General features: G+C 41.9%; 1 protein-coding gene across 1 annotated transcript in view; it reads right to left on the bottom strand.

Moving 5' to 3' along the window:
- Positions 1-7,887: 7,887 nt before the first annotated feature.
- LOC127532605 (high affinity immunoglobulin gamma Fc receptor I-like) overlaps positions 7,888-26,696 on the bottom strand; it is an 89,429-nt gene continuing 70,620 nt past the window's right edge. Inside the window, exons 3-7 of the mRNA XM_051944575.1 lie at positions 15,150-15,449; positions 14,829-15,071; positions 13,373-13,474; positions 10,158-10,244; positions 7,888-8,066 (exon numbers count right to left, since the gene is read on the bottom strand). Coding sequence (XP_051800535.1) covers positions 8,023-8,066; positions 10,158-10,244; positions 13,373-13,474; positions 14,829-15,071; positions 15,150-15,449 — 776 coding nt within the window. The 3' untranslated portion in view covers positions 7,888-8,022. The remainder of the gene's footprint in view (positions 8,067-10,157; positions 10,245-13,372; positions 13,475-14,828; positions 15,072-15,149; positions 15,450-26,696) is intronic.

The raw sequence follows: 26,696 nt of genomic DNA, 5'->3' as shown, positions 1-26,696 counted from the left end.
TCCGCGCTGTCACATCTGGAGCAACGGCAGAGCTATGTCCGAATGCTCTTCGTGGATTTCAGCTCTGCCTTCAATACAATCATTCCGGACATTCTCATCACCAAACTGGTCACTCTCGGCCTCCCCCCTCTCACATGTGCCTGGATAAAGGACTTCCTCACCAACCGGCCCCAGGCTGTGAGACTCGGCCCCCACCTGTCCTCCACGCGGACACTGAGCACCGGCTCCCCACAAGGCTGTGTGCTGAGCCCCCTCCTGTACTGCCTCTACACCCATGACTGTCGTCCGGCCCACAACAGCAACCTCATCGTGAAGTTTGCTGACGACACAACAGTTGTCGGACTCATCTCAGGAGAAGACGAGACAGCCTACAGAGGGGAGGTCCTGAAGTTGGCAGCTTGGTGTTCAGAAAACAACCTGGCTCTGAACACCAAGAAAACAAAGGAGATCATTGTCAACTTCAGGAAGCTCGGCACCGACCTAGCTCCCCTCTACATTAACGGTGAGTGTGTGGAGAGGGTCCACAGCTTCCGGTTCCTGGGCGTCCTCATCTCCTCCGACATCTCCTGGATGGACAACACCACGGCGATCATTAAGAAGGCGCAGCAGCGACTCCACCTCCTGAGGGCTCTCAAGAAACACAACTTGGACCCCACCCTGCTGACGACCTTCTATCGCTCGTCCATTGAGAGCCTGCTGACTTATTGCATCACAGTGTGGTACGGCAGCTGCACCATGGCAGACAGGAAGGGGCTTCAGAGGGTTGTTAAGACAGCACAGAAAATCATCGGCTGCCCCCTCCCCTCCCTGATGGACATTTACACCTCCCGCTGCCTTAAAAGGGCAGGAAACATCATCAAGGACAACTTCCACCCTGGTTCCGACCTGTTTGTCCTGTTGCCCTCAGGAAGGCGCTACAGGTGCATCAGAACCAAAACAAACAGACTCAAAAACAGTTTCTTTCCAAAAGCCATCACCACTCTGAACTCAAACATGCACTGACATCCCAACCCCCCCCCCCCCCCCCCCCCAAGACTACCTCATAACCGTCTACTGTGCAATACGGACTATTCTAATGTGCAATATCACACTGACCATGCACTTTTTATCCTTTTTAACTGTTTTAACTTATCCTTTTTTGTGATTTTTATTACATGTATCTTGCACTGACGGAGATGCTCTAAATCTCATTGTACTTGTGTATAGTGAACAATAAAATGCATTCTATTCTATTCTATTACTACACAGAGAGTACATGTACATTACTGCACACACAGAGAGAGTACATGTACATTACTGCACACACAGAGAGAGTACATGTACATTACTGCACACATACAGAGTACATGTACATTACTGCACACATACAGAGTACATGTACATTACTGCACACAGAGTACATGTACATTACTGCACACAGAGTACATGTACTCTGTATGTACAAACAGGACATGCACGTCAGTATATCCAGAGTACATATGTAATTTATGTGTAATTTTAATTCCATTTTAACAGTTTGTGTGTATATTTATACTACAGCTTAACAGTGCAGTACTTTGAACTCTTATCTGTGCATGTAACGGTACTACTACGCGCGTGTGACGGTACCGTAGGTGTTTGCGTGCTTTGTTTTTGCCGTCACGTCGGTCCCGCCGCACCCGAACCGCCGAACCGGCTGTGTCAAACTTCACAATTGGCGAAGAAAAAAATACCAACATACTTCACATTCATATATGTCACCATCAGGGATTATTGGGATTATGTTGTGTGTTGCTCCTGCAATTTTTTGGTCAGTGTCCACTTTTCTTCTCTTTGTAGTCATAAATTAATGGTTGCTTTGTTTCTCTGTGGTTATTTTGTGATTCTGATTTTTGTGTTTTTGAATTAATGTTGTGTCTCTGTGTGGTTGTTTTGCGTGTCAGTGATTCATTCTTTCTCTTCCCAGTCATCACACAGCTGTAAGGTTTCTCTCTCATGTGGGTCTGTTTATATGAATAATTTTGGACATGCCACTTTTTGTTTAAATGTAAATAAAATAAAAGCTGAGAAATTTTTTTCCACAATGATAGCTCTAGTATATTGTCTTATTATCTTTTGGGAGACGACTGTGTCATTTCCAAGAAAAAAAAAGCTTTTCTTGTTGAATAAAAATAACTTTAAGTCAAAATTTGCTAAGGGTATGAATAATTTCAGGCTTGACTGTATATCATTATTTCTACATAAAACTGTCTACCTGTCTGTTTAAACTGCTCAGACAATCTTTCGCTCCAATAAACTGTAAAAATATGACTGTACTAAAAAATACTAATATAAATATGATCATAAACTCACCACAGTGCATTTTGTCTCACATAAAACACTTGGATTTTCCCTGTTGTTGAAATGTGCACAAATAAACAAGAAAAGACCAAGAACTTATATAAAATGTCCATTGTGGCTCATAAGTTAGAAAACATACGTATGTTTGTTTAAACATCATTTGACTTTAACCAAGATGACCACATCATAATTATCAACCTGTATTTTATTTCATGTCAGTTTATTTTCTCACATTATTCACAAATGAAAACAGAATCTAAAAAATCAGGCATCCGCTTCTGTGGAAAGTTTACTCCGGTTTCCACAGTCCATGATTTTGTCAATGAACGTGTCCATTTACCAGTTTAATCACAGTTCAATAGTCTGATGGTTCACTGGAAGCATTTATGTTGGAGCCTGCAGGAGCTTTATGTGTCCAGCAGAGGGAGACGTCTGCTCTGAAACTGTATAAACACCACATGGATGTGAGCAGATGAGTTAGTCTTCCATATTTCTGTTTAAATTGGCTCAGAGAAGTCAGCAGCTGGAGTCAATCAGAACCATTCACAAGAAGAACATTATCTGCATCCTCCTAAATGGAATAGTGGCCCCTTAAAATCCAAACTGATGTGAATAAGAGCTGAGATCTAATTTGATCAGGATTCATCAGTTGTTTAATGAACATTTTAAAGAGAAAATAAAACTTTCAAACTCAATGAAACATTAGAAAAGACAGTAAAACACAATCCAACATTAAAATGACACAAAGCATTCAGAAAAGTCAGTGAAACTTCAGAAAACAAAAACATTACAAAAGACAATAAACCATGAAAATGATCTTGTTTATTTACATCAGGAACAGATTTATTTCATGACTTTTACCAGTTAAATGACCAAAAGCATAGAATCAGACCAATGAAGGTGATTTCTGATCCAAACATCAACTGAACATCAACAACACGGTTTGATCATGTGACTGAAGGACTGCAGTCAGAATGTGGTGTAATAGCGTTAAAACACCAGCAGATGGCGCCGCTGACCGCTGTTTGTTTGGTTCTATTACATTACAATAACAGAAGTTCAGTGTTGTCTTTCATCCTGGTTTGTTTCTGCTCAACATGTTTATACTTCTTTGTAAAACCCTCACATTTAAATCAGGTAAAAGGAGAAAGAAATGGAAAACAAAGATTTATTTATTCACAGTTAACACTAGTTCAGCTGGAATGAACCCGAGAGAATCCTGTTGGGATGACAAGAAGGACTAAAGGCAAACCTTCCTCCCAGTCTTTCCCTGTGTGACAACAGTATTTCCTTCACATAGACGTTAAGGTTTGATGCCAGCGTTTGGCTGCTTCTTGTGACTCTGGCTGATAAACTCTGGATTCTGACTGTGAGACACCTAGTGGCCAAAAGTCTGCTGAAATGTTTGGAACAAGAAATTGGTTCCTGAGTCCGTTTGGCAGACCAAAGGTGGTGAAGAACTTGGTCAGTGCTTTTGTAATAACAGGTGCAGTAATCTTTCATAAAGGGATGAACTCAGGAAAAACAGGTGGAAACATAAATTACAGTGAACATAATGTGGTTAGCAGACTTTGTTCTGGGTAACTGAGCAACTCAGTCTACAATAGAAATTCCTCACCAGCAGCAGGAACAAAGGCTCAGAGGGGCATCACCTGATCTGGTTTTACCACAACCTGACAAGTGCTGAAATTCTGACAAAGTACATCAGCCTTCATGCTTGATCAGAAGTAATGTTGAAGGATTCAGCGTTATGTTTGGAAACACCTTGATAACCAGACCACAGATGTTCATGACAACTGTCCAACTGTAGCACATTACAATTTACTGTTCATTTAGCAGAAGCTTTTATCCAAAGAGACGTACATCTGAGAGTAGATACAACAAGAGGGAGGACCTTGCTGAAGGGTCCCTACTGGACAACTGGACCCTGACCAGGATGTGAACCACCGATCTCCAGTTCCAAAGTCAGATAACTCTGATCCACTGTATCCCAGTCCTCACCTGAATAGATGCTGCATTGTCTAACTGTGAGACCCACTTATCCATTAACATACCATTATCAGAGAAGAATGACTTTTTATTACACTCACTAGTGGCTTCACCAGCTGAAATGGAATACTTAGCCACTGATGGATCACTTCTCTAAGGAGACCCTGTCAAGTCTGGAACTGGTTCTGGAACCTCTTTTGGAGGGCAGTTCACTATTTGACCAACAGGGGGCAGCCTGTCCTCAGACAGAACAGAAGCAAGCAGTGAGTCACACAAGTCAATGTCCTGGTTCTGCCTAAACTCTGGTCAGAACACTCACTGTGAATACGTCCAGGTCACTATGAGCCAACTGGTCCTGTACAGACTCAGAAATCAGAACATCAACAACCTCAACAACAGGAGAGACTTTAACACCAACAACGTCCTTTTCCATGATCAGATCAACACCATCAATAGGAACACTGGATCTGAAGGTCTGGTGAAGAGGAGCAGCTCAAAACCCATTTCAGTTCCTCTCACCACCACATTTACATTACAGGAAGACTCAGCACTGAACAGCAAAACTCCAGAGAGGATGAATGACTGTAAACAGACAGAGTCACATAACATTATTACAGGGTCCTCAACCTGTACTATAAGAGAGGCAAAACCTTAGAAAATGAATGATTTAAAACAGTCATCAGACACTTTTAGTTGACTGGACTGTAGAAGACTTACTATGAACCAGTCCCACCCTTAAGGCTGTTTAGAAACGGACCCCTGCTGTTACCCCCACCCAGGATTAATCCCAGAAAAAATAAAATAACAAAAGACTGCAAGTGGAAGAGCTGAAGCCCCTCAGTTGGATATTCACCTCTCTAGTCTGAGGAAGGCTGAACAGTTCACCAAACACCAATACTCACAGAGAAAACTGGTCTTTGAAATACTACTAATCAATAAACTATAAACCAATGACCAGTTTTCTGATCTACTTGAAGAAGAACTCCGACACAGTTGCCCTAATGTGTTACTTCTTTGTGAATCTAATGGATGCAAGAAGTAAAACAAAAAAGAAAAAGACGTGATATGAATGGGATTAAAATGTCAGTGGTCAAAATGTTGTGGCTGATCGGTGTATCTTTACCAAATACTTCCACTGATTGGTAGGAGATGTTTCTAAAGAAGAATTACAAACACACCACGGTTATATTATCAGATATGATTCTGCATAATGAGCCAAGATGCATGGAAATGGGTCTTTTGTCCGATTTTTTTAACTCACTGTTTCATTCTACGCAGACGATGCTCTTTTCTACTTGTCTGTGAGGATCACAGTAAATGAACTGGAATAAATGTGTAAAAGATGAGATGCTGATGTCTCTGAATGTTCTCAGGCTGACTGAAGCAGACGTCCTGATAATGAGCTCAACAGACTTCACAGCAAAACCACAAACATCAAACTGCACAGAGTCGTTTTATTCTATCCTGGATATTTTATACATGATAAGAAGCTCATTTACGGCTTCTCTTGACAGAAACATTCTCAGTTTGAACAGCTTCTGAACTAAATAAGGAGATGTATCATCAACTAAACAAACTGTTTAAACACATTTTCTGTACTGGGGGGGCACACTTCTGTACAGAGTTTTCAGTAGCAGAGGATGCTGTTTATAGTCTGCGTGGTTGTGGTTTCTGTAGGTTTGTTCTTTGCTATCTGCACTGAACAGACACACACATCGGTTAGCCACAACCAACCAGAACCAGTCAAATTTTCCATCCAACATCTCTGAAACCCACAGAACCACATGAGAAGAACAGCAAGCAAACTATTGATCCTGCAGAGAAATCTGATCGCTGCTGCATACACACGTGGACAAAATTGTTGGTACCCCTCAGTTAAAGAAGGAAAAACCCACAATTCTCACTGAAATCACTTGAAACTCACAAAAGTAACAATAAATAAAAATTTATTGAAAATTAAATAATCAAAATCAGCCATCACTTTTGAATTGTTGGTTAACATAATTATTAAAAAAAAACAAACTAATGAAATAGGGCTGGACAAAAATGATGGTACCCATAACTTAATATTTTGTTGCACAACCTTTTGAGGCAATCACTGCAATTAAACGATTTCTGTATTTGTCAATGAGCGTTCTGCAGCCGTCAACAGGTATTTTGGCCCACTCCTCATGAGCAAACAGCTCCAGTTGTCTCAGGTTTGATGGGTGTCTTCTCCAAATGGCATGTTTCAGCTCCTTCCACATATGTTCAATGGGATTCAGATCTGGGCTCATAGAAGGCCACTTTAGAATAGTCCAACGCTTTTCTCTCAGCCATTCTTGGGTGTTTTTGGCTGTGTGTTTTGGATCGTTGTCCTGTTGGAAGACCCATGACCTGCGACTGAGACCAAGCTTTCTGACACTAGGCAGCACATTTCTCTCCAGAATGCCTTGATAGTCTTCAGATTTCATCGTACCTTGCACACTTTCAAGACACCCTGTGCCAGATGCAGCAAAGCAGCCCCAAAACATTACTGAGCCTCCTCCATGTTTCACCGTAGGGACAGTGTTCTTTTCTTCGTATGCTTGGTTTTTGAGTCTATGAACATAGAGTTGATGTGCCTTACCAAAAAGCTCCAGTTTGGTCTCATCTGTCCAAAGGACATTCTCCCAGAAGCTTTGTGGCTTGTCAACATGCATTTTTGCAAATTCCAGTCTGGCTTTTTTATGAGTTTTTTTCAGCAGTGGTGTCCTCCTTGGTCGTCTCCCATGAAGTCCACTTTGGCTCAAACAACGACGAATGGTGCGATCTGACACTGATGTACCTTGGCCTTGGAGTTCACCTTTAATTTCTTTGGAGGTTGCTCTGGGCTCTTTGGATACAATTCCAACGATCCGTCTCTTCAATTTGTCATCAATTTTCCTCTTGCGGCCACGTCCAGGGAGGTTGGCTACTGTCCCGTGGGTCTTGAACTTCTGAATAATATGAGCCACTGTTGTCACAGGAACTTCAAGCTGTTTAGAGATGGTCTTATAGCCTTTACCTTTAAGATGTTTGTCTATCATTTTTTTCGGATGTCCTGGGACAATTCTCTCCTTCGCTTTCTGTTGTCCATGTTCAGTGTGGTACACACCTTTTCACCAAACAGCAGGGTGACTACTTGTCTCCCTTTAAATAGGCAGACTGACTGATTATGAGTTTGGAAACACCTGTGATGTCAATTAAATGACACACCTGAGTTAATCATGTCACTCTGGTCAAATAGTTTTCGATCTTTTATAGAGGTACCATCATTTTTGTCCAGGCCTGTTTCATTAGTTTGTTTTTTTAAATAATTATGTTAATCAACAATTCAAAAGTGATGGCTGATTTTGATTATTTAATTTTCAATAAATTTTTATTTATTGTTACTTTTGTGAGTTTCAAGTGATTTCAGTGAGAATTGTGGGTTTTTCCTTCTTTAACTGAGGGGTACCAACAATTTTGTCCACGTGTGTAAATAAGACATTAATAACAGAACACAGAACGACTAGTTACCATTACATTCTGTTCAACAGGAGACATTTAAGATGTTCTGGTTTTAGTTTTTCAGTTTCTGCAGCTTCTTCACTCTTTTGTATGAATCTACTTGAGTGAGAACATTTAAAAATCTCCATAAAAGTGAATGTACTGTGTTGTGACTGGCTGTGTGGACCAGTTAGAGGCCAGCAGCTCACTGGTTTGACTGGTGGACTACTTCAGTGATGAGTAGATGACCTGAGGCTCCAGTGGAAACTCTGAACACAAAGAGAGAAAACAGAATGAGAACAAGCAGCTCTGCACAAAAACAACACAATCATGTTAATATGCAGCAAAATAATCACACCAAATAAAAACTTTATTAATTGGCATGTCAGAGCTCAGTATCTTTCTGGAGGATAGGTGAATTTATATCCAAGGTTATTGATATTTTTTATGAATTAAAATCCCTATTATTGACCATTTTTGCATTTATGTCCAGATTGTTGCTCTGCTTTGTTCATTAATGTCCAGTTTTTTTATTCTTGAGTGTATCAGTATCAGAGTTATTGATTCTTTTTGAACCATATCCAGGTAAAAGCAGCTGTATATTAACTGGTGATAATCAGTCTGTGGTGGTTGAAGATGACTTTTAGTGTCCCCATTAGTTTCAGATGCATTTTGTTTAGGAACTGAGTCTGAATAAACTCAGACCTGCAGCATGATGTTCTATAGCTGGTTTTAATGTTGTGGCTGATCAGTTTAAACAGCTCAGATAGTAAAACACTGCTGAACATTTGATGCATCGGGATTAATAATCAGATACTGCAGATTATACTCCTGTACTTTTCTGAGTATTATTTTAAATGATGAACCAGTGACAGAATATTTTTGAAGTGTGGTATTGATTCTTGAAGGTCACTAAAAGGTCTGAGTACTCGTGGACATCCCTGTGGTTTCTCTCCCTGATGACTATAAGCTGCAGTCAATTTTCGCCTGAAATTTCTACTGAAGATGTACAGAAAGTAAATTGAATGCTGTTCTTGAACTGTTTGGAGTACAGGCATGGTTGGGGTCTCTTTTGAAAGCTGACAACCTGCATTGTCACCCAGTGCAGTCAGAATTACTCTAGGTGCTACTGGCACAGAGTTATTTATGTTGGAACACACTGAATTAGGATTATTTTTATTCTCGCCTAAATTTTTCCCTAATAAAACACCTGAAAATTAGTGTGGCAGCACTGTAAGAGCTTGAAAGACAAAAAGGCAACAGCCTGGGGTCTTACATAGTTCAGGTCAAAATTTCAGAGCAATGCTACAAGAAATGAGTGTTTTACACATGTTTTTGTACTAATATGCCCAATTATGTCAATTTTGGACACCCTATATACACCCTTTGCAAAAATGGCATATGGTCGTTTATTAGCCCTTTTTCACATTATTTTCACTCCAAAAACTCATAAAGAACTCAAAAAATCACTTCAGATAAGCTTCAGTGTGGATCTTGATCTGAATCAGAGGCTCAGACGGAGACAGAGAAAAGCAGCTGCAGCAGGAGAGCCGGAGGTGTGAAAAGTCACACAGGGCCGCTAAAAGAGGCCTCTCGGCTATTCAGCAAGCTCATTGGCTACATGCCCTGTCAGTCAAACGTTTCCTCCGACGTGATTTGCTCAGAATTTACTGATGATATAAGGAACGTCCAGATCCATCGGTCTCAGCAACGGCTGGCTGTTCCGGCTTCGGAGGCAGCAATGAGTCACTTGATTGGTTGAAATGCGGTTGGGATCGAAAGCTTAGGCTTCAGTCACCATTTTCAGTCCGAGACCCCGTGGATATGTGAATGCTTCATAAAAATATGGACAAAAATGCAGTGACTTATGGAACGCGCAGCGCCACCATGCGCCACGTGGACGCGCACGGAGCTGAGCTATTTGTGGATTATTTACTTATTTCTAGACATGTTTTGGACAAAATATGATACTTGCTAGTATTGTCTGGATGACTACTCTTGGATTATGGCCGGTTTTTGTGGATTATTTTATCGTTGACCGGTAACAGACTGTCCAAAGGTAAGTTATGCCCTTTATGTGTCCCTTTAAACTTTTGTTGTTTGTTGGACAAATGTGTTTATATTACCGGCTGTGGTAATCACATCTGAAAGTGGTTTGTATTCATGAGACTAAGCTTTCCATGGATGTATAGTGTTTCTATCATCGCGTTTGCAGCTAAAAATGCTTTTGCCGTTAAACTTCAGCCGGCCATTTTGGGTCCGAATACGGGCCCGTGCGGCTTAAGGGGAGGAACACTTCAACATTTCAGGAAACATTTCTCTTCTTTCTTTCCAAAGTAGAGAATAAAGAGCAGCTATACCTCTGCTCCTGTTTGGTCTGATGACTATTTGTCCATAGCTGGTTTCTTCTGTTCTCACTGCTGAGTAAACTGCAGCTGGATCTCTGTCTGCACAATAAAACACAGAAAATAAATCAGTTCACTGACACCAGCACGGTTACTTTACAGTGTTAAACTAATTATTTTCCATGTAGCTTTATGATAAGACTCATTAGGAGCTTTAGAAATGTTGTTTCCCTTCTTCTTCTGCTGTTAATGACTAACAACCCAAATATAACTGGACATTATTCGTGTGAAACAGTAAAGAAGACGACCACAAAGCTGTTGAATTCTCAGAATAATTCAGCTCAGCAGATAAAACCACAGCAGCAGCTTCCTTCTGTTGGTTCCAGTGAGGTGTGGTGTCAAACTGTTCTGTTTTCTAGCTACAGTGTGGTCTGCTTTGGCTGATGATTGTGGGTTTATTCTGAGACTCTCTGTTGGTCTGTCTGGTATCAGATGAGTTTTTACTCTTTCTGTGTTCAGACCAGTTTGAGAATCGGTCCTTCTGCTCTTTTACATCGTCTTAGAATCACATTTTTATGCAAAGGTGCTGATATCTAGATTGTCTGTTCAACAAAACCACAAAAACAGTAAAATTAAACACAAACATCTGTGAATAAATCAGTAGAGTCAAGCTCTGCCTGCCAGATGACTGTCAGGAAAAGAAAAACCCACAGATTCCTTTAGGTACTTCTGGACATCAATATCCAGGTTTTTCACACATTTCTTCAGAAACATCCAGATTATTTTGTCAGGATCTCTGCCTGGCCTCTCCTTTCCCACTGACCTCACTGCTCCGCTGAGGTCTTGCCAACCAACACCTGTATCTGATCTACATCCTGGCCTTCACTGGTTCCCAGTCCGGCCTCCAGAGGGGTTCCGCCTCCACCGCTGTGGACCACAGCCTGGCCTTTAGGGGACTACAACCCTTGGCCCTGCCTTCCTGACCAGCCTCTTGGCCGTCCACCAGACGGTTCCGGTTCCCCGACCAGTCTGACCTCCACCTGCCCCTAGACTCCCCCTCCTCATCAGGGACTCTCCACCAGCAACCTGACCGGCCTAGCTGTGAACCAGGAGGAGCACATAGAGGAGGAAGGGTACTGTTAGGGTTCTTGCCTGGCCCCCGCTTTCTGTCTTCTTCTCTTCCTCTCTCTCCCTCCTCTTACTGAGTTCCTGGCTGTTGGTGATCAGGACTCATTGGAAGCAGCTGTGGAGACTCCTGCATCTGATCTTTGATCCAATGAAGTCTGGCTCGTCTCTCCACTCCTCGCCAGCTCATGACGTCAGCAGCCTCAGTCATCTCCCATCGGTCTGCTCTGCCCACTACCTGCCTGCTGTCCCCGGTTCTCTGGTCAAATTCACGGCCTCTGCCTGAATGTGGGGCTGCTGCTTGTTCTTTGCCCCAGTCCTCTGCCTCTCCACCCACAGTGGACCCTCTTGCCCACACTGGCACACCATTTCCCTGGACACTGACCCCCCAGGCCTGCCTGACCCCTTCGCCCTGCTTGTTATGAGTTTTGTAAGTTTGGCCTTTTACTGATTCTTAGTTAAGCTAGCGTTTGGTATTTTTAGTCCCGCTTTGTTCCAAGTTAAAGTCTAGGTTTTGGTTTGTAGAGTGAATTCCTTGTTTTTTGTATTGACCTTGGTTATTTGAACCAGTCACTGTTCAGCTTGTTTCTTTGTTGGTTGTTAAATAAAAGCTTTGTTAAACTTAAACTTGTTTTGGGTGCCCAGATAGCTCAACTACTGGTTGAGGAGGTGACCCATGAACAGTGGCTATAGTCCCCGATTCAGCAGCCTGGATTCAAATCCAGCTCACAGCCCTTAACTACAGGTCTTCCCCCCATTCTTCTGCCTACTTTCCTGTCTGTCTCTCTACTAACCTATCAAATAAAGCCACAAAAAGGCCAAAAAAACTTTAACCCATTTCTGTCTGCTGAGTGTCTGCACTTTGGGTTCAGACCTGAACCATGACATCTTATGTCTTTGTGTGTTAATATCCAGGGTTTTGGCACTTTTGTTGATTAACCCTTTAAGCTTCAGTCAATTCCAGCCGTTTTCAGTACAAAAAATTGCTAATATTCTATTTTTAAATAAAAAAATTACGAAAAATACGGGGAACATTGGACGCACATCGCGAGGTGCATTTCCTTGAAAATGACCGATTCGGGGATTTTATACCGACTTCAGGACATGTTTTGGACAAAATAGTTTACTGGCTTGTGTCATCTGATGTAAAAGGTTGGATTATGGCCGTTTTTTGTGGAATCTTTTTTTTTGTGTATAATAATGAACCCGGAAATGTGAGTCGCGCTGTGTGCGTTGAAGCCGTGTATAGAGAACGGATGGATGAATATTTGTTTTTGTCGGACAAATGTGTTTTTCTCACCCGCTGTGGTAATCACATCTGAAAGTGGTTTATACCGGCGGATTCATGAGAATCTAAGCTTTCCATCGGTGTATAGTGTTTGTATAATCGCGTTTGCACCCGTCGGACATTCTTGAAATTCCTATGCAAATTAGTAGGTGTACCGCCGGCGGTACACTGAAGCGTAAAGGGTTAATATACAGGTTTTTAAGACTTTCCTTTGTTAACATTGAGGTTTTTGACACTTTCATGCATTAATATCCAGGTGCTTTTATATTATTGCATGTTAGTGTCATAGTTTTGGACACTTCTGTGAATTATTATCCAATGTTTCAACATTTATTTAGGTTTTTTTAAATTTCTCTTTAAAACACGTGTGTAGTTTTTATATATGTACTTGTAAATTTGTTATCTTTATTCCTGCTGGGGCCTCTTGCCAGGTCATCATTGTAAATCAGAAATTGTTCTCAACTGATCTTACCTGGTAAAATAAAGAATGAAAAAAAATGTGCACCTAAGTTCAGGTTTTTGTCAATATTGAGATTTTTGACATTTTCATGCATTAATATCCAGGTGTTTTTATACTTGTGTATGATAGGATCACAGTTTTGGACACTTCTGTGAATTATTATCCAGGTTTTCAACACTTAATTACATTTAAGTTCAGGTTATTGATGACAGACTTTTCCCAGAACCACAAAAACCCAGCTGCAGCTGTGTTTCTGAGCTGTGAATAAAGCTACCAGTGTCCTCTATTGGTCGTCTCTACAACTGTTGGACTCTTGTTCTGCAGCTGAACCACCATGGAGACAAAGAGCAGCTGTACCTCTGCTCTTTGATCGGCCTCCACCGTCTTTGAAGACCATCTGTCCATAAGTGACGTCTTCTCTTCCTTTCACTGCCGAGTAGACTGCAGCTGGATCGCTCTCTGTAAAGTCAGATAGATCCAGATCACTGCAGGTTCTACAGCTGATACCAGAACAGAACCAAGACACACAATGATCCTCTGCATAGAGGCTGGAATGGAAAATCAGTTCAGAACCGCAGACACAAGTGACCACAAAAGAAGTACAGGTCACATGTTAGCAGTTTTTTTTTTTTATCTTTTTAACACCTCTGCTGCTGTACAGGATGGAAACACTGACCTCAGAGCTGCTAGATTTAATCAACATGTTCAACCACAACATGAAAGCATCAACGTGTCAACAGGCCGAGGTGTGAGGAAATCAGAAAATGATTAACTTTATCAAGCTGAGATTGAGAATTTAAACACAGATATGGAGATAGGTTCAATATAAAATGTTGTGCTGGTTGACAGAAAAACTGGATTATACTGAAAGTTAACAGTTTTTAGAGCAGCCTGCAGTGGAACAAAGAGTTCTGATCAGAAACAGGAACCTTGACGACCACAGAGCTGCTGGTTTCCTTTAACAGACTCACCACAGGAGACACAACACACAGTCCAGCACACCAAGAACACACTGAAAATAAATCATCAGACGTAGAAACTGTTCTGTTAAAGATGTGGAGGATTAAAGCTGCAATAAGTTTAAATCTTGGTGATCTGTGAGCAGAGACAACAAAGAAGAGGCTCTGAGGGGGAATTCCTACAACTACCAGAATGCTTTGCAGTCTGTTACTTCCTGCTTCCTCAGCTCTGTGATTGGCTGAAACACTGATCCTGCCTTCTGCTGGTGGTGAAGCACAGTGGATACTGATGCATCGTTCATTTTAGGTTTTATATTTTTAATTCATTGTCATTGTAGAAATCTGTTTTCTCTTTGACCTTTCTTTGTAAATTCTTGTGAGAAGAACTTTGGACACTCAGCACATAAAACTCTACCTCTGCTCCGTCTGATTGGCTGCTGTTGGTGATGTAATACTCTGATGTCACTGTATGTGATGTCATCTCCTCCAGCTTCTCCTCCATCAGCTGAAATCAACCAAAGAGACAGAATTTAATCTGTAAGAATCTTAATGAACATTTAATGGATGACATTGTTTTGAGTTTGTCTCACCTTTAGGTCTCCTGAGAACACGACATCTCACCAGTAAAACCAGTAAAACCAGCAGAACCACAACACATGCAACAGACAGGACCACAAGAGGAGAGATAGATGTAGGAGGAGAAGCAGAGGAACCAGGAGGAGAGGTGGATGTAGGAGGAGAGGTGGATGTAGGAGGAGAGGTGGTGGTTGGTTTCCCTGAAGAGATAATTAATATTTATGATCACATAAATGTTGAAACCTGCTGAAGTCGGTGCAGAAAACACCTGTCCTCACCTGTGACAGAGATCCAGCTGGATGGAGACTCTCCATGACTGCTGATGTTACACCTGTAGAGGCCTTCATCAGACCTGGAAACATGGAGGATGGTCATGTTACCTCCGGGCTCAGTCCTGATGAGGGAGCCATCTTTATAGAAAGCAGCTGGGAGGTGGGAGTCCTGCTTTGATTGACAGCTCAGAGTGAGGGGATCTCCCTCCATCACAGGGAGGACAGGACTCTGCAGGATCACTGATCCACCTCAACACAGAGACAAACTACAGCATTTCATCCATTCACACACAGCTTCATCAGCACTGACTGCACAGCTCATCTTACCAGAAACAGTGAGGTTGATGCTCTGACTGGCTGCTGCCTCCATGGACTCACACCAGTAAACTCCACTGTCCCACTGGCGTAACACACTGATGTTACAGCTGGAACCAGATGGTCTTCCCCATCCATCTCCACACTGAGTTCTGGTTCTTCTGGTGGTGTTTCTCCTCAGAGTCCATCCAGCAGATCTGTCTTCATCCTCACAGCTCAGAGAAACAGACTTTTCTTTAAAAAACTGAGATCTGTTGGGACTCAGGTTCAGCTTCACCTGGTTTGTTCTGCAGCTCATCAGTGAGAGCAGAACTAAAGAGAAATCACACTCAGGTTGATCAGAGTTTGATATAAAAGAGAATTATGTACAGAAAAGTAAATAAAGCTGAAGTGAATCAGTCAGAATGTAAAATATCAGTGAGGAAGCTTCATTCCAGGGTAATTCTAAGGTCTGTAGTTCATAATGTCTGATCTCCATGCAGCAGATTCTTTGTGTTTTAACTTCTGTCTCATTTTTCTTCACTGTGGTTCATTTTTAATCTAAAGTCCTGCAGCTCTGTGGAACCAGAACATCATGAAGGAGGAGAGAGAACTCAGAGATGTTTTCTGACAGTAGTCTGGGGTCTTTATTTATAAACTGATAAAAACAGATGTTTTTTTTTGTTTTGTTTTTTACAGAATCAGGTAGGAGTAAATGGATTATTTTGCGAATTTAAAAAAATAAGACCTTACAATGTAACGCCACAATTTTAATCTCAGATTCAGGGAAGTTTTCTCATGTAACAGTGTGTTCTAGATGTTTGCTCAAACCTAAGTCACAAAGGTAAAAATCTGACATTTCTTCTGTTCTGCTGATAAATGATGTCATTGTTTTCATTTTAAAGGTAACATGAAGTTTGAAAGCCACCAGCAGGTTTTGGTCTTCAGAGGATTAAAGAGTAGAAATCTGCAGCATATGAAGAAGAATTACTTATCACAGTCAACATTATTTACATGGAAAAGAATCAATCAAAAAAATTCACCCACAGTACAAAGTGTAAAAGCATAATTTTTAGTCTGGGCTCGTCTGCAGACACATAGAGCTGAGTGTCGTCAACATAACTGTGGACAGAGAAGCCTCAGAGCCTCCTGATCACTCTGATCATGGACTGATTACAAAGGAACATTCCTAAAGTTGACCCATGTGCTACTTTGCTGTCATCTATAGATCAGAACAATCTTCTAATAGTAAATATAGCACCTGACTGAACATTGAATTTCTACAATTCTGCTTTAAAAAGTGAGATTAGAAACTGGTCTTCAGTTACTGGATGTATAAAGCAGTAAAAGTATAAAGCAGACACATTTTATGGCTCTAAGTTCATCCCAGTCTGTTTCTTTGTGTCCACTTTCCTTGTTAATGGTTAAAGTTCCTCTGCAGACCTTTCATGTTTCCTCCTCCATCATCAGTAAAATCAAACAGATTCTCTACTTACAGAGCAGACATCGTACAGACGTTTCCTCCATTGTGCTACTGAGCTGTCTGAGGGATGGTTTTTATTCTAATGTGACTCCATGTAAAGCCCGCCCTCTTCCTCTCTGTTTGTTCTTCCTCTCTCACTAAGACACAAGGAGATTCAAGCTTTATTTTTAAATTACAAATCATAAATAAATGAATGAAGGACCAAAATGCAGATGCAAACAGCAGGTATTTAAGGAGCAAAAAGTGAATACAAAAAACACCACAGTCCTTTTTTGTACTTCAGATTTTAAGCAAAAACTTAAAATGTGAAGTACAAAAAAGTATGGCCTAAACTGAAAAAAGAAAAAGAAAATCCATCCATTTTCTTCCACTGATCTGGCACCAGGTCGCAGAGGCAGCAGATGAAATAAGTCATTCCAATGACTTTTATCTACGTTTTGAAATGAATCATCAGGAGCAATGCAGAGAAATTTTAGAGGGGGTCAGTTTTAATGAGCACAAGAACAGAATTTTCACTGATCCACAATCAGTTACTCAGGTTTTTAAATCATCACAAACTAACAAAGCAGCAGGGCCAGAATTTTTTTTTTAAAAAAAATGCTTTTCTTTGAAAAACATTTGCAGAGGAACTCACTCCTGCTTGGCATCAACACTTCCAGCTCTTCATTGACACTCATGCAGTACCAGAGCTATGGAAAAGCTCAATCATCATTCTGGTACCTAAGAAAGCATGCCCCCAGGGGAACAATGATTTTAGGCCAGTGGCTCTCCAATGTCATGAAATCACTGGAGAAGCTGTTCATTCAGGAGCTTGGTATGGAGGTGGAGCCACATCTGGATCAGTATCAGTTTGCATATAAAAGGAACAAGAGTACAAATGATGCCATTTTAACTGTAATGCACCTGGTTTTAAAAAACCTTGAGAGTCCCTCTGCATATACCAGATTAGTTTTTATCGATTTTAGCTCTACTTTTAATTGTATTCAACCACACATCCTTCTTAAAAAACTGACTCAGCTGGATGTGAACCCCTTTATATTCAAGTGGTATCACTCCTTTTTGTCTAACAGGCCACAACAGGTAAAAATTAACTCTGTTCTCTCTGATACTGCACTCAGCAGCACTGGGGCCCATTGGGGATGTCAGCTCACCATTTTTATTTACACTGTTCACTAATGACTGTGTCAGCTCCCAGCAGCACCAGTACTTGATGAAATTGTCAGAAGACACTGATACTTAGTCTGCTAAAAACGAGTGACAACTTAAGCAGCCACAGATCTGGAGTGGATGGGTTTGTGAACTGGTGTGATGCCCACCAACTGCAGATCAACACAGGACAACCAGTGGAAATGCCATGGTCCCTCTTTCCTCGATACTGCGCCCCTGGCAAGTGGACGATCCCAGTCGATTGGACACAGCTGCGGAGAGAGCGCAGCTCTGTCCAATCAGTCATCAGCAGCATTTAAAGCCCAATTCACCCGACCAGCCGCCGCTGGTCCATTGTCTCTGCTGGCTCCCTGCCAGCCGCTCTGCCCAGGTCTGCTCGGTCCTGACCGGCCACTCTCTTGGAACTCTCTCTTTTGAGACCCCAGCTCACTCCCGGAGCTTTCTCCGCTGCGCATTTGCTGTGCCGCCAGACTGCCGGCTTCTGAACCAGCCTTTTGTTTTTTTAATTTTATTTTTTAAATGTTTTTAAATGTTGTACAGCACCTTGTTTTGCATTTTTAACTATATGAAAAGTGCTATATAAACAAAGTTGATTTAAACACACACACGACCAGTGCTGTGTCGCAACTCTCCCTCTCCCATCTCATAACGTGAATATGAGGAGCAGACACGTGTGTGGCAGCAGCTGCACAGCCCACAGGCATCTCCACCCTGACTGTAGCCACCAACCAGGTAACACGTAAATGAATCAAGTGTATTGTTCATAAGTTTTGGTTGCCACACGGTGCATTTATTTGTCTCTGTTGTGAAGTAGCCTGTCTCATGCAGCGCTAAACAACCGTTCCTAAATTTGTCATGGCCACAGCTTAAGCTGTGGGCTGTGGCAGTGCTCTCTCCTCCTCCGTTCATGCTCTCTCTCTCTCCACAGGTGTGGGGCTTCCTAATGAGCACCAGGTGTAGACGATTAATTAGCGGCAGGTGGAAGCCAGCAGGCCATCCATTCTGGCGTCATTTAAAAGTGGGCTCCAGTCGTTGTCTGTTGCCGGACCGTCTTCGTCCCACAGTTAGTTCTGTGTGTCGAGTAGTCTGTGCCATTCAGTCCTAGCCTTATAATTCTGTTTGTTATTTTTTTAATGCTGACTTCCGCCTGCTGTTGGTGTCCCGGTTCCTCCTGCTCGGTTGTCTGCTACCTGGATTCGGTGACCAAGGATACTTGCCTTTAACACCTACCAACCCTAAAACACCTGTTGGCTCTCGGGAAGTCGCCTTTCCACCTTGGCCCGTTTCACTCCCAAGAAGATCCTCTGGATGCCAAACCCCTTGTGGAGCAATCTGGATGCTGGAAGGAGAGGAATTATGCCATCCATCCATCCATCCATCCATCCTCTATACACCGCTTTATCCTCACTAGGGTCATGGGGGGTGCTGGAGTCTATCCCAGCTGACTCTGGTGAAGGCAGGGGACACCCTGGACAGGTCACCAGTCTGTCACAGGGCTACATATACAGACACACAATCACACTCACATTCACACCTACGGACAATTTAGAGTAACCAATTAACCTCAGCATATTTTTGGACTGTGGGAGGAAGCCGGAGTACCCGGAGAAAACCCACGCATGCACAGGGAGAACATGCAAACTCCATGCAGAAAGACCCCAGACCCAGGTTGGGATTTGAACCGGGGATCTTCTTGCTGCAAGGCCAAAGTGCTAACCACTACTCCATTGGGCAGCCCAGGAATTATATCCCCTCTGTTAAAGTGAAGCTGACACCCAGGTTTAGTGAGGCCTTGGGATTTGTTCTGGATTTTTCAATTTTAGTGTAGGCTAGGTTTAGGTTTTTGTTTTTCCCTTGGTTTTGTTGTTTTCCTACCTTGGTTTTATCAATAGTGGGTTAACTGTTTATCTCCTAGGTTTTCATTAGTCCTCCCCGCCACTAGAGTTCAGAGTTTGCCTTTTGCGATTCCCATTTCCTGAGTTAGTTCTGTTTGTAGTTTATTGTGTTACTACTTGTCTTGGTAATAAAGAAGCTTTGCATTACTCTTATGTCCTGCACTCATTTCCTCCTTTTGAGCCTCCTATATCCGCTGTAACAAAATTAGCCAACTGCCTTTGTTAGAAAACCCTCATATTTTTATCGGAATATTGTCTGGGTTGTTATATATGTGCATTTCCTCTTTTGCTGAGTTAATCGAATGTCCTGTAATGTCCCTGAACGCACCTCAAGTGCAGTGTTTTTTCTATAGCTGCAGTTTGTTGACATGTTGCATTTCCCTTTTACTTGCTGTGTAAATGACCAAAGGTGAGTGGTCTTGTGTTTCCCCAGTGTAGAGCGTTCACTGTTCTTGGTTACCTGTTGATTGTTATTGATACTTTGTGACTGACATTAGCTTAGCCTTTAGCCCATCACGTTGTCGACTATCAGCGTGTCTGGTTGTGTTGCTGAGGTTATCTGAATTAATGTGATTGAAATGCTAAGCCATACACAATATTTTGCAGTTTATGCTGTTGTGTTTATGTGCATTTTATGTTATTTCTCAGTATATTATTTGTGGCTGTACCTTTGGCAAATGTGTCACTGATTTATTATTCCTGTTTGTAATATTTAGGAGTCACAGCACAACTATCTGTCACAGCTGTCTATAGTACAACAGCCTTTTGAGTTATGCAGCAATAAATACCAATAGCCTGGAAAGTCTGGCTGCCTGTTCTCTAACCAGAACACCTCATACCTGTTCCACTCTGAAACCGCCCACCTGGAGACCCTCTCTCCTTTTTAGCCCGCCTGCTTAACGAGCTCCCCATAATAATCAGTTAATGGACATAATGTGATGACCACACAACCAATGTTATTTGGTGAATTGGTACAGCATATGATCAGTGTACTATAACTGAATATTTAGTTTGTGTAGTTTATTAGCCTACATTAGGTAGAGGCAACACTTGCTGTGACTTATTTGTGAAATAACAAAAAGAAAAAGCAGCTTTCTGCCTTGTTGTAGCCTCATGTCAGGAACCAGTCTTGATATTATCGATCTCTTTTCATTTACCAATTGCAGCATGCCCAAAAGGGAAAGGATCAAGAGAGACAAAGAAAGGGAACTACATGTCATTTACACTGTTATGGTGCAATATTTTATTGACCCTTTGTATGTTAAGATATTAATATAAATGCTGTTACAGAAAATTTTTTCCTGATTTTTTTTTTCAAATCTCACACCGTTATATTATGGCAGCCAGTGGTTTTACATGCTGCACAAGGTGCCCTTTTTTTCTCCACTGAGCACCTGTCCCCTAAAATGTCTGTGCATGCCACTGGGAACGGGAGATCACAGCTCTGTGGCCATACATGGATACAGCATTGAGCAGGTCAGGTCATATAAATACCTGGGTGAGAGGATCGACAATGACATAAATTGGAACATGCATGTGTCAGGTGTCTGTGCTGAAATCCAAAAGCTCATGCATTTCCTCCGTCGACTCAGACTGATTGGTGTCTGTAAAAATATTATGCTGTTTTTTTTGTTGTTTTTTTTTTTTACACAGCGCCACCATTGAGTCTGTGTTACGGTATGGAATCACCAGCTGGTTTGGAAAAATTGACCGTAAAGTCAAAAACGCAGGTACGTCACCTGTTAAAAACAGTAGCGAAATTCATTGGTAGTCCAGCACCTCTAACCCCTCAAGACCTGTTGGAACAAACTGCCCTCAGACAAGCAGAAAATATTTTATCAGACACGTCTCATGCACTGCACCCTGAATACCTTTTACTAAACTCAGGAAGAAGGTACAGAGTCCTACTATGTAGACACAACCGGTACAAACATTCATTAATCCCCCTGTCAGTGAAGCTCATCAATGAGCAGATCATCTAAGATGAACAGGACAGGAAGTTAGTCAGGTCATCCAGATAACTGTGTGTAACAGTGTAAGGGTGTATCTGTCGTATTTTTATATAGATAATGCTGAGTTTGCACATTGCACTTTTATTTTTAACCAACGTGATAATGTATTGTGCTTTTATTTTACTTATTTATTTATTTCTTATTCTGGATCTTTATTTTACCCATGTGTACATTTTATTGTATGAGTAGTTTGTGTTGCCCCTCTGTCTAAGACAAATTTGACCAATAAAGACACCTTGACCTTGGTGTATATATATATGTGTGTGTGTGTGTGTGTGCGTGTGCGTACGTGTGTGGTCATTTGGTCTTTCATAGTTGTGATGCTTTCAGTATTAATCAAGAATGTAGAAAATAATTAAAATAAATTAAAACCATTGAATGAGAAGGTGTGTTCAAAATTTGTGTGTGCGTGCGCACAAAGTTACTTAGTCTGTAATGGAACAGCTAGAAATAGTTCAGAAGTTCAGAGCTACACTGACAGCACTGTCTACAAACCTGTTGGCTGTAATGAAGTGATGAAGTCTAACTAAAGACTTCATCACCACAGAGGTCAGCAGGTCTGTAGTCGTTCAGTCCAGTGGTCTTTGGGTTCTTTGGGAGGGGCTGATGGTGGAGGTCTTGAAGCAGGCTAACAAGGTGAAGATATCTGAAGACAGCTGGTCAGAACAGTTCTTCAAGGTGGATGGAGACAGAATGTGGCTGCTTTGTGAGGGTTCTGTCTCTAGAAGAGTCTGTTGACGTCTCTGTCCAGGATATGAGAAGAGTCTCTGTGGTGGAGGACGGAGTCTGAGGTGAGATGTTGTCAGGGCCGGACTGGGAACGAAATTCAGGCTGGGAGATTTCCAATCAGTCAGGCCACTTCTGCCACCGCAAGGGTTGTGTCACGTGGGATAATGGACCAAAATTTTGTTTTTTTTCCTTCCAAAAATATGCCTTTTACAGTTATGTTATAGCAATTACAACACTACTAAACAGACAGTAAGTCTATTAAACACAACCATAACGACAGCTCCATACAGTCCAGAACTTTTCTCTTCTGTAATCTCTTCACTACCCTCACCAATTTTTACAATGTTTTCCTTTTCCTATTATTTATATAACGTGGAATTAAAAAATATCTATTATTTTGTCAGCAAATCATTTAGATGTCAGCTGGTCATAGCTAATAGTATATGCAAACACCAATGTTCATTTTATAACTGAAAATTGTAAGTCAACTGCCTATCCTACCTGAAGAGGGGGTCTCAAACGTTTTCAGGCTTCCTGCAACCCACCTGACACCTGTGGAGCTTATTTGGGCCAGACATTTTTTATTATATTTTGGCCTTTGAAGTCTGATGATGCATTTGTGAGAAGAACCGACCGTTTGTAAACTTACTTGAAGTAGCAGCATCATTTATTTTCAACTGTACCCTGCTGGACCTGGGCGGGGGTTGATGAAACGTGTGTTATTTTATAACACTTTGCCCCTTCCTCCTCCAGCAACCTTTTATTCTTCTCCATCTCCCTCTCATGTCCACCTTTTCTCTTCGTCTTTTCTCGTTTTTTGCCGCCAGCTTTCTCAGGGTGCTCCATAATCTTCACTCCTTCCACTCTCTGGCCTCACCGCTCTGCAGTGCTGCTTCCCCGTTCTCGCTATGAAGGGGCGGGCCATAAAGCAACTAACCAATCATGGCACGTTTCTTCTAAAAAAATGTCACTTTGACCAATCCCTATCCTTCTGATTTAGAGCTCAGAGCACTTGCTTAGTGTGAGTGACAGGAGGGTGGGCGTGTACTCTGTAAGGCTTCTAGCGCTGCTGTCTCTGGCCTGTCTGTCAAAAAGCCGATCAACTTTTTTTCATTGGCCTGCCAGTCCGTGGCTGGCCTGTCCAGGCAGGCCAATAAGGAGGCAGGCCACCGGGAAAAGTCCCGCCTCTCCCGATTGCCAGTCCTGGCCTGGATGTTGTGGAGGTGTCCAGGTTCCTCATGAGCAGTGGTGTAGTGGTCCCTGGAGAAGTGGGTATACTCTTAATTTTCACCTTTTTTTTAATTAGTCCAGAAAAACGCCTTGTTTTAGAAACAGTGACATAGAAGACTACTCTATTCAATTTATTCAGTCATTTCTACTTGCCCACTATTATAAAATTATCATGACTTCATTAGGAGCAGTTTGTCGTTATTACTGGTCACACAAGCAAACTGGATTAATGTAACATGTATTTATCATGAGGCAAACATGGTGTTTCAGTTACTTTTGAACATTTATTTAAATAAAATACTTCAAATATGAAGTTGACAGTGCATCCTTGTTCATATTTCATCATGAATAAAACCTCAATATTGTTTTAGGTCGAATCTTAAACTACCTGTCCCCATTCTTGTGTTTTTACTTACTTTAAAATCAACTACCAGCCTAGAGGTTTTCCCACATTATCCCAATCTAGCTAGCTTCAGACTTACGTTAGAATAACGTTGGTAGTGTCTACAGATACGGACCCGTACCCACAGCCTGTGGCCTACGGATACGGCACTTTCCCTTATCATAAATATTAATGAGACGAACATGAATATTAATGAGCCGGCTGATGAACGCGCTTCGTGATTGGCTGGTAATCCGACGGACATAAATATTAATGAGCCGGCTACGCTGATGAAGGCGCTTCCTGATTCGAGGTGAATCTGCGTGCGGAGCCTGTCATGTCAGTCTTATTCATGGACATTTGGGGGTTGAAATCAGCACTACTATTAAAAACAGCAAAACTTTTTATTCACGTGACCCTGTTCTAATAAAGCACAGACAGCAAACAAAACAAATGGCGGAACTAACAGCCAGCAAACTACAAGTATTTTTTTACCTTCAAAAGTAGCGACAGACTATTACATATTAACAACCTAAACAAAACCCTGACGTATTTTCTACGTCTGGCAACACAGACACTGCACGTCAGTCACTTTAATGTTAGCGGACTCTGTTGAATGGCTAAGTTACATAACCACAAACAAATCTCACAATATCACAGTAAATCGAGTTTGTGGTTTTTTTAATTCAAGCCGAATTAAAGAGCTGCTCCTCACCATTCACGAGTGTTTGTTTCATATTCGACATCCTTAATTTTATCTTGTAAATTAGCGTCCGAAATTAAATGGGAACATTTGCAATGGAGTTCGTCAGCCGCTTCCACCACTGAACGCGGTAAACTAATTAATAGGAACTGGACTTCAAACAATTTAGACACGGCGTCTAAAAGCGTAAAAACTGCAATGTCTAAAGTGTGAGAGGAGACGGTGTATTTTTGGTTAAATTATACAATGTTCGCCGTCAAAGTCATTCATATAAACTGCCTGTAATGTGCAGCAAATAGTAGTTAACCGGCGCCAGCTCTTCAGTGACCTTAACGGGTCCGTACCTCTAGTACAGATGCTACCGGTACAGGTCCGTACCTCTAGCATCAACCAATAACGTTAGCCTTTCAAAACGTTAGTCAGACTCGGCCCGACACTCAGTTTAACCCGTTGCGCTTCAGTTGCGCTTCAGTGTCCCGCCCGCGGTACACTTTGAGATCTGCATAAGCAATTTGCTAAATGTCTAAAACTGCAAACGCGATTATACAAACACTATACGCCGATGGAAAGCTTAGATTCTCAGGAATCCGCCGGTATAAACCACTTTCAGATGCGATTACCACAGCGGGTAATATAAACACATTTGTCCAACAAACAACGAATATCCATCCATCCGTTCTCTGTACACGGCTTCAATGTACACAGCGCGACTCACATTTGCAGGTTCATTATTACACACAGATGAAAATATTCCACATAAAAACGGCCATAATCCAACCTTTTACATCCAGACAACACAAGCCAGTAAACTATTTTGTCCAAAACATGTCTTGAAGTCGGTATATGATCCACGAATAGGTCGTTTTCGAGGAAATGCACCTTGCGATGCGCGTCCAATATTCCCTGTATTTCTCGTCATATTTTTATTTACAAATAGAATATTAGCGATTTTTTTGTACTGAAAATGGCTGGAATTGACTGTAGCTTTAACCACTGGCGACAAAATATCCTCTCCTTGAAATGTGCAGTCATGTTGCCAGTAGTTTAAAACAATGATTCATTTGGAAACCACCTTAAAACTTACCTGAGAATTATATCGTTCATGAAAGTAGGTTCGCTCGATACGTGTCACTCACTTGAAAGGTGTTTATTCTGACTTTCTCGCATTTCCGCGCATCTTTCAAGCAGACTTGTCAATCAACTGGAGTGCCACAGAGGTGTTAGCAAAATTTTCCTCTGTATGGCCCGCCCTACTCTGCCTCTGATTGGCTCATCCCTAAAGTTAACCAATCGAATCAGTGAAGGTAGCATGTACCAGCCAATTACAGGCAGAGGAGGGTTGTTCATGGCTTCAAAGAGGGCTACCTGGCACACAGATATTACTGAATGATGCGCACCAGGGAGCATTAGAAGTGGGTATACGCAATGCTAACTGAAAAATAAGTGGGTATACGCCGTATACCGCCGTATACCCTGGACTACATCACTGCTCATGAGGTGGAGCTGACGGTCGCTGGGGTACAGGACTGTTCCACTGTCTTTCAGAGCTACAGCAGAACTGGTTCAGGTGGAGTTTTTGATGTATAGTTGATCAGTCTGAGCTCCTCCAGACAGAAGCAGAGTGGTTTAGCCTCCATCAGCGCCTCCATAAACCTGAACTTTAGTTCCTCAAAGCTGCCTGAACACCTCCTCTTTCTGCAGCTTGAACTGTCTGAGTTTCGAGGTGAACCAGGGTTTGTCATTTCAGGACTCATCCTGGTGCATGATGGGACACAGCCACACTTCTCAGTTCCATTCTTACTATTGAGAAATGGCCCTGGCTCCTCCTCACTCTTGTGATTGGATGTTGCACGTCACGTGACTCAGCGGTGCCAAACAGGCAGACAGGTTCAGCAGCTATATCTATTGATGGCTGATCAAGGATTTGCTGAAGCTTCAATACTTCATTCAAAATATGGTTTATAACTCGAGGGTCCAGT

The sequence above is a fragment of the Acanthochromis polyacanthus genome, chromosome 24, assembly GCF_021347895.1.
Source record: "Acanthochromis polyacanthus isolate Apoly-LR-REF ecotype Palm Island chromosome 24, KAUST_Apoly_ChrSc, whole genome shotgun sequence".
Classification (NCBI taxonomy): Eukaryota; Metazoa; Chordata; class Actinopteri; family Pomacentridae; genus Acanthochromis; species Acanthochromis polyacanthus.
This window is presented reverse-complemented; position numbering and strand designations above follow the sequence as displayed.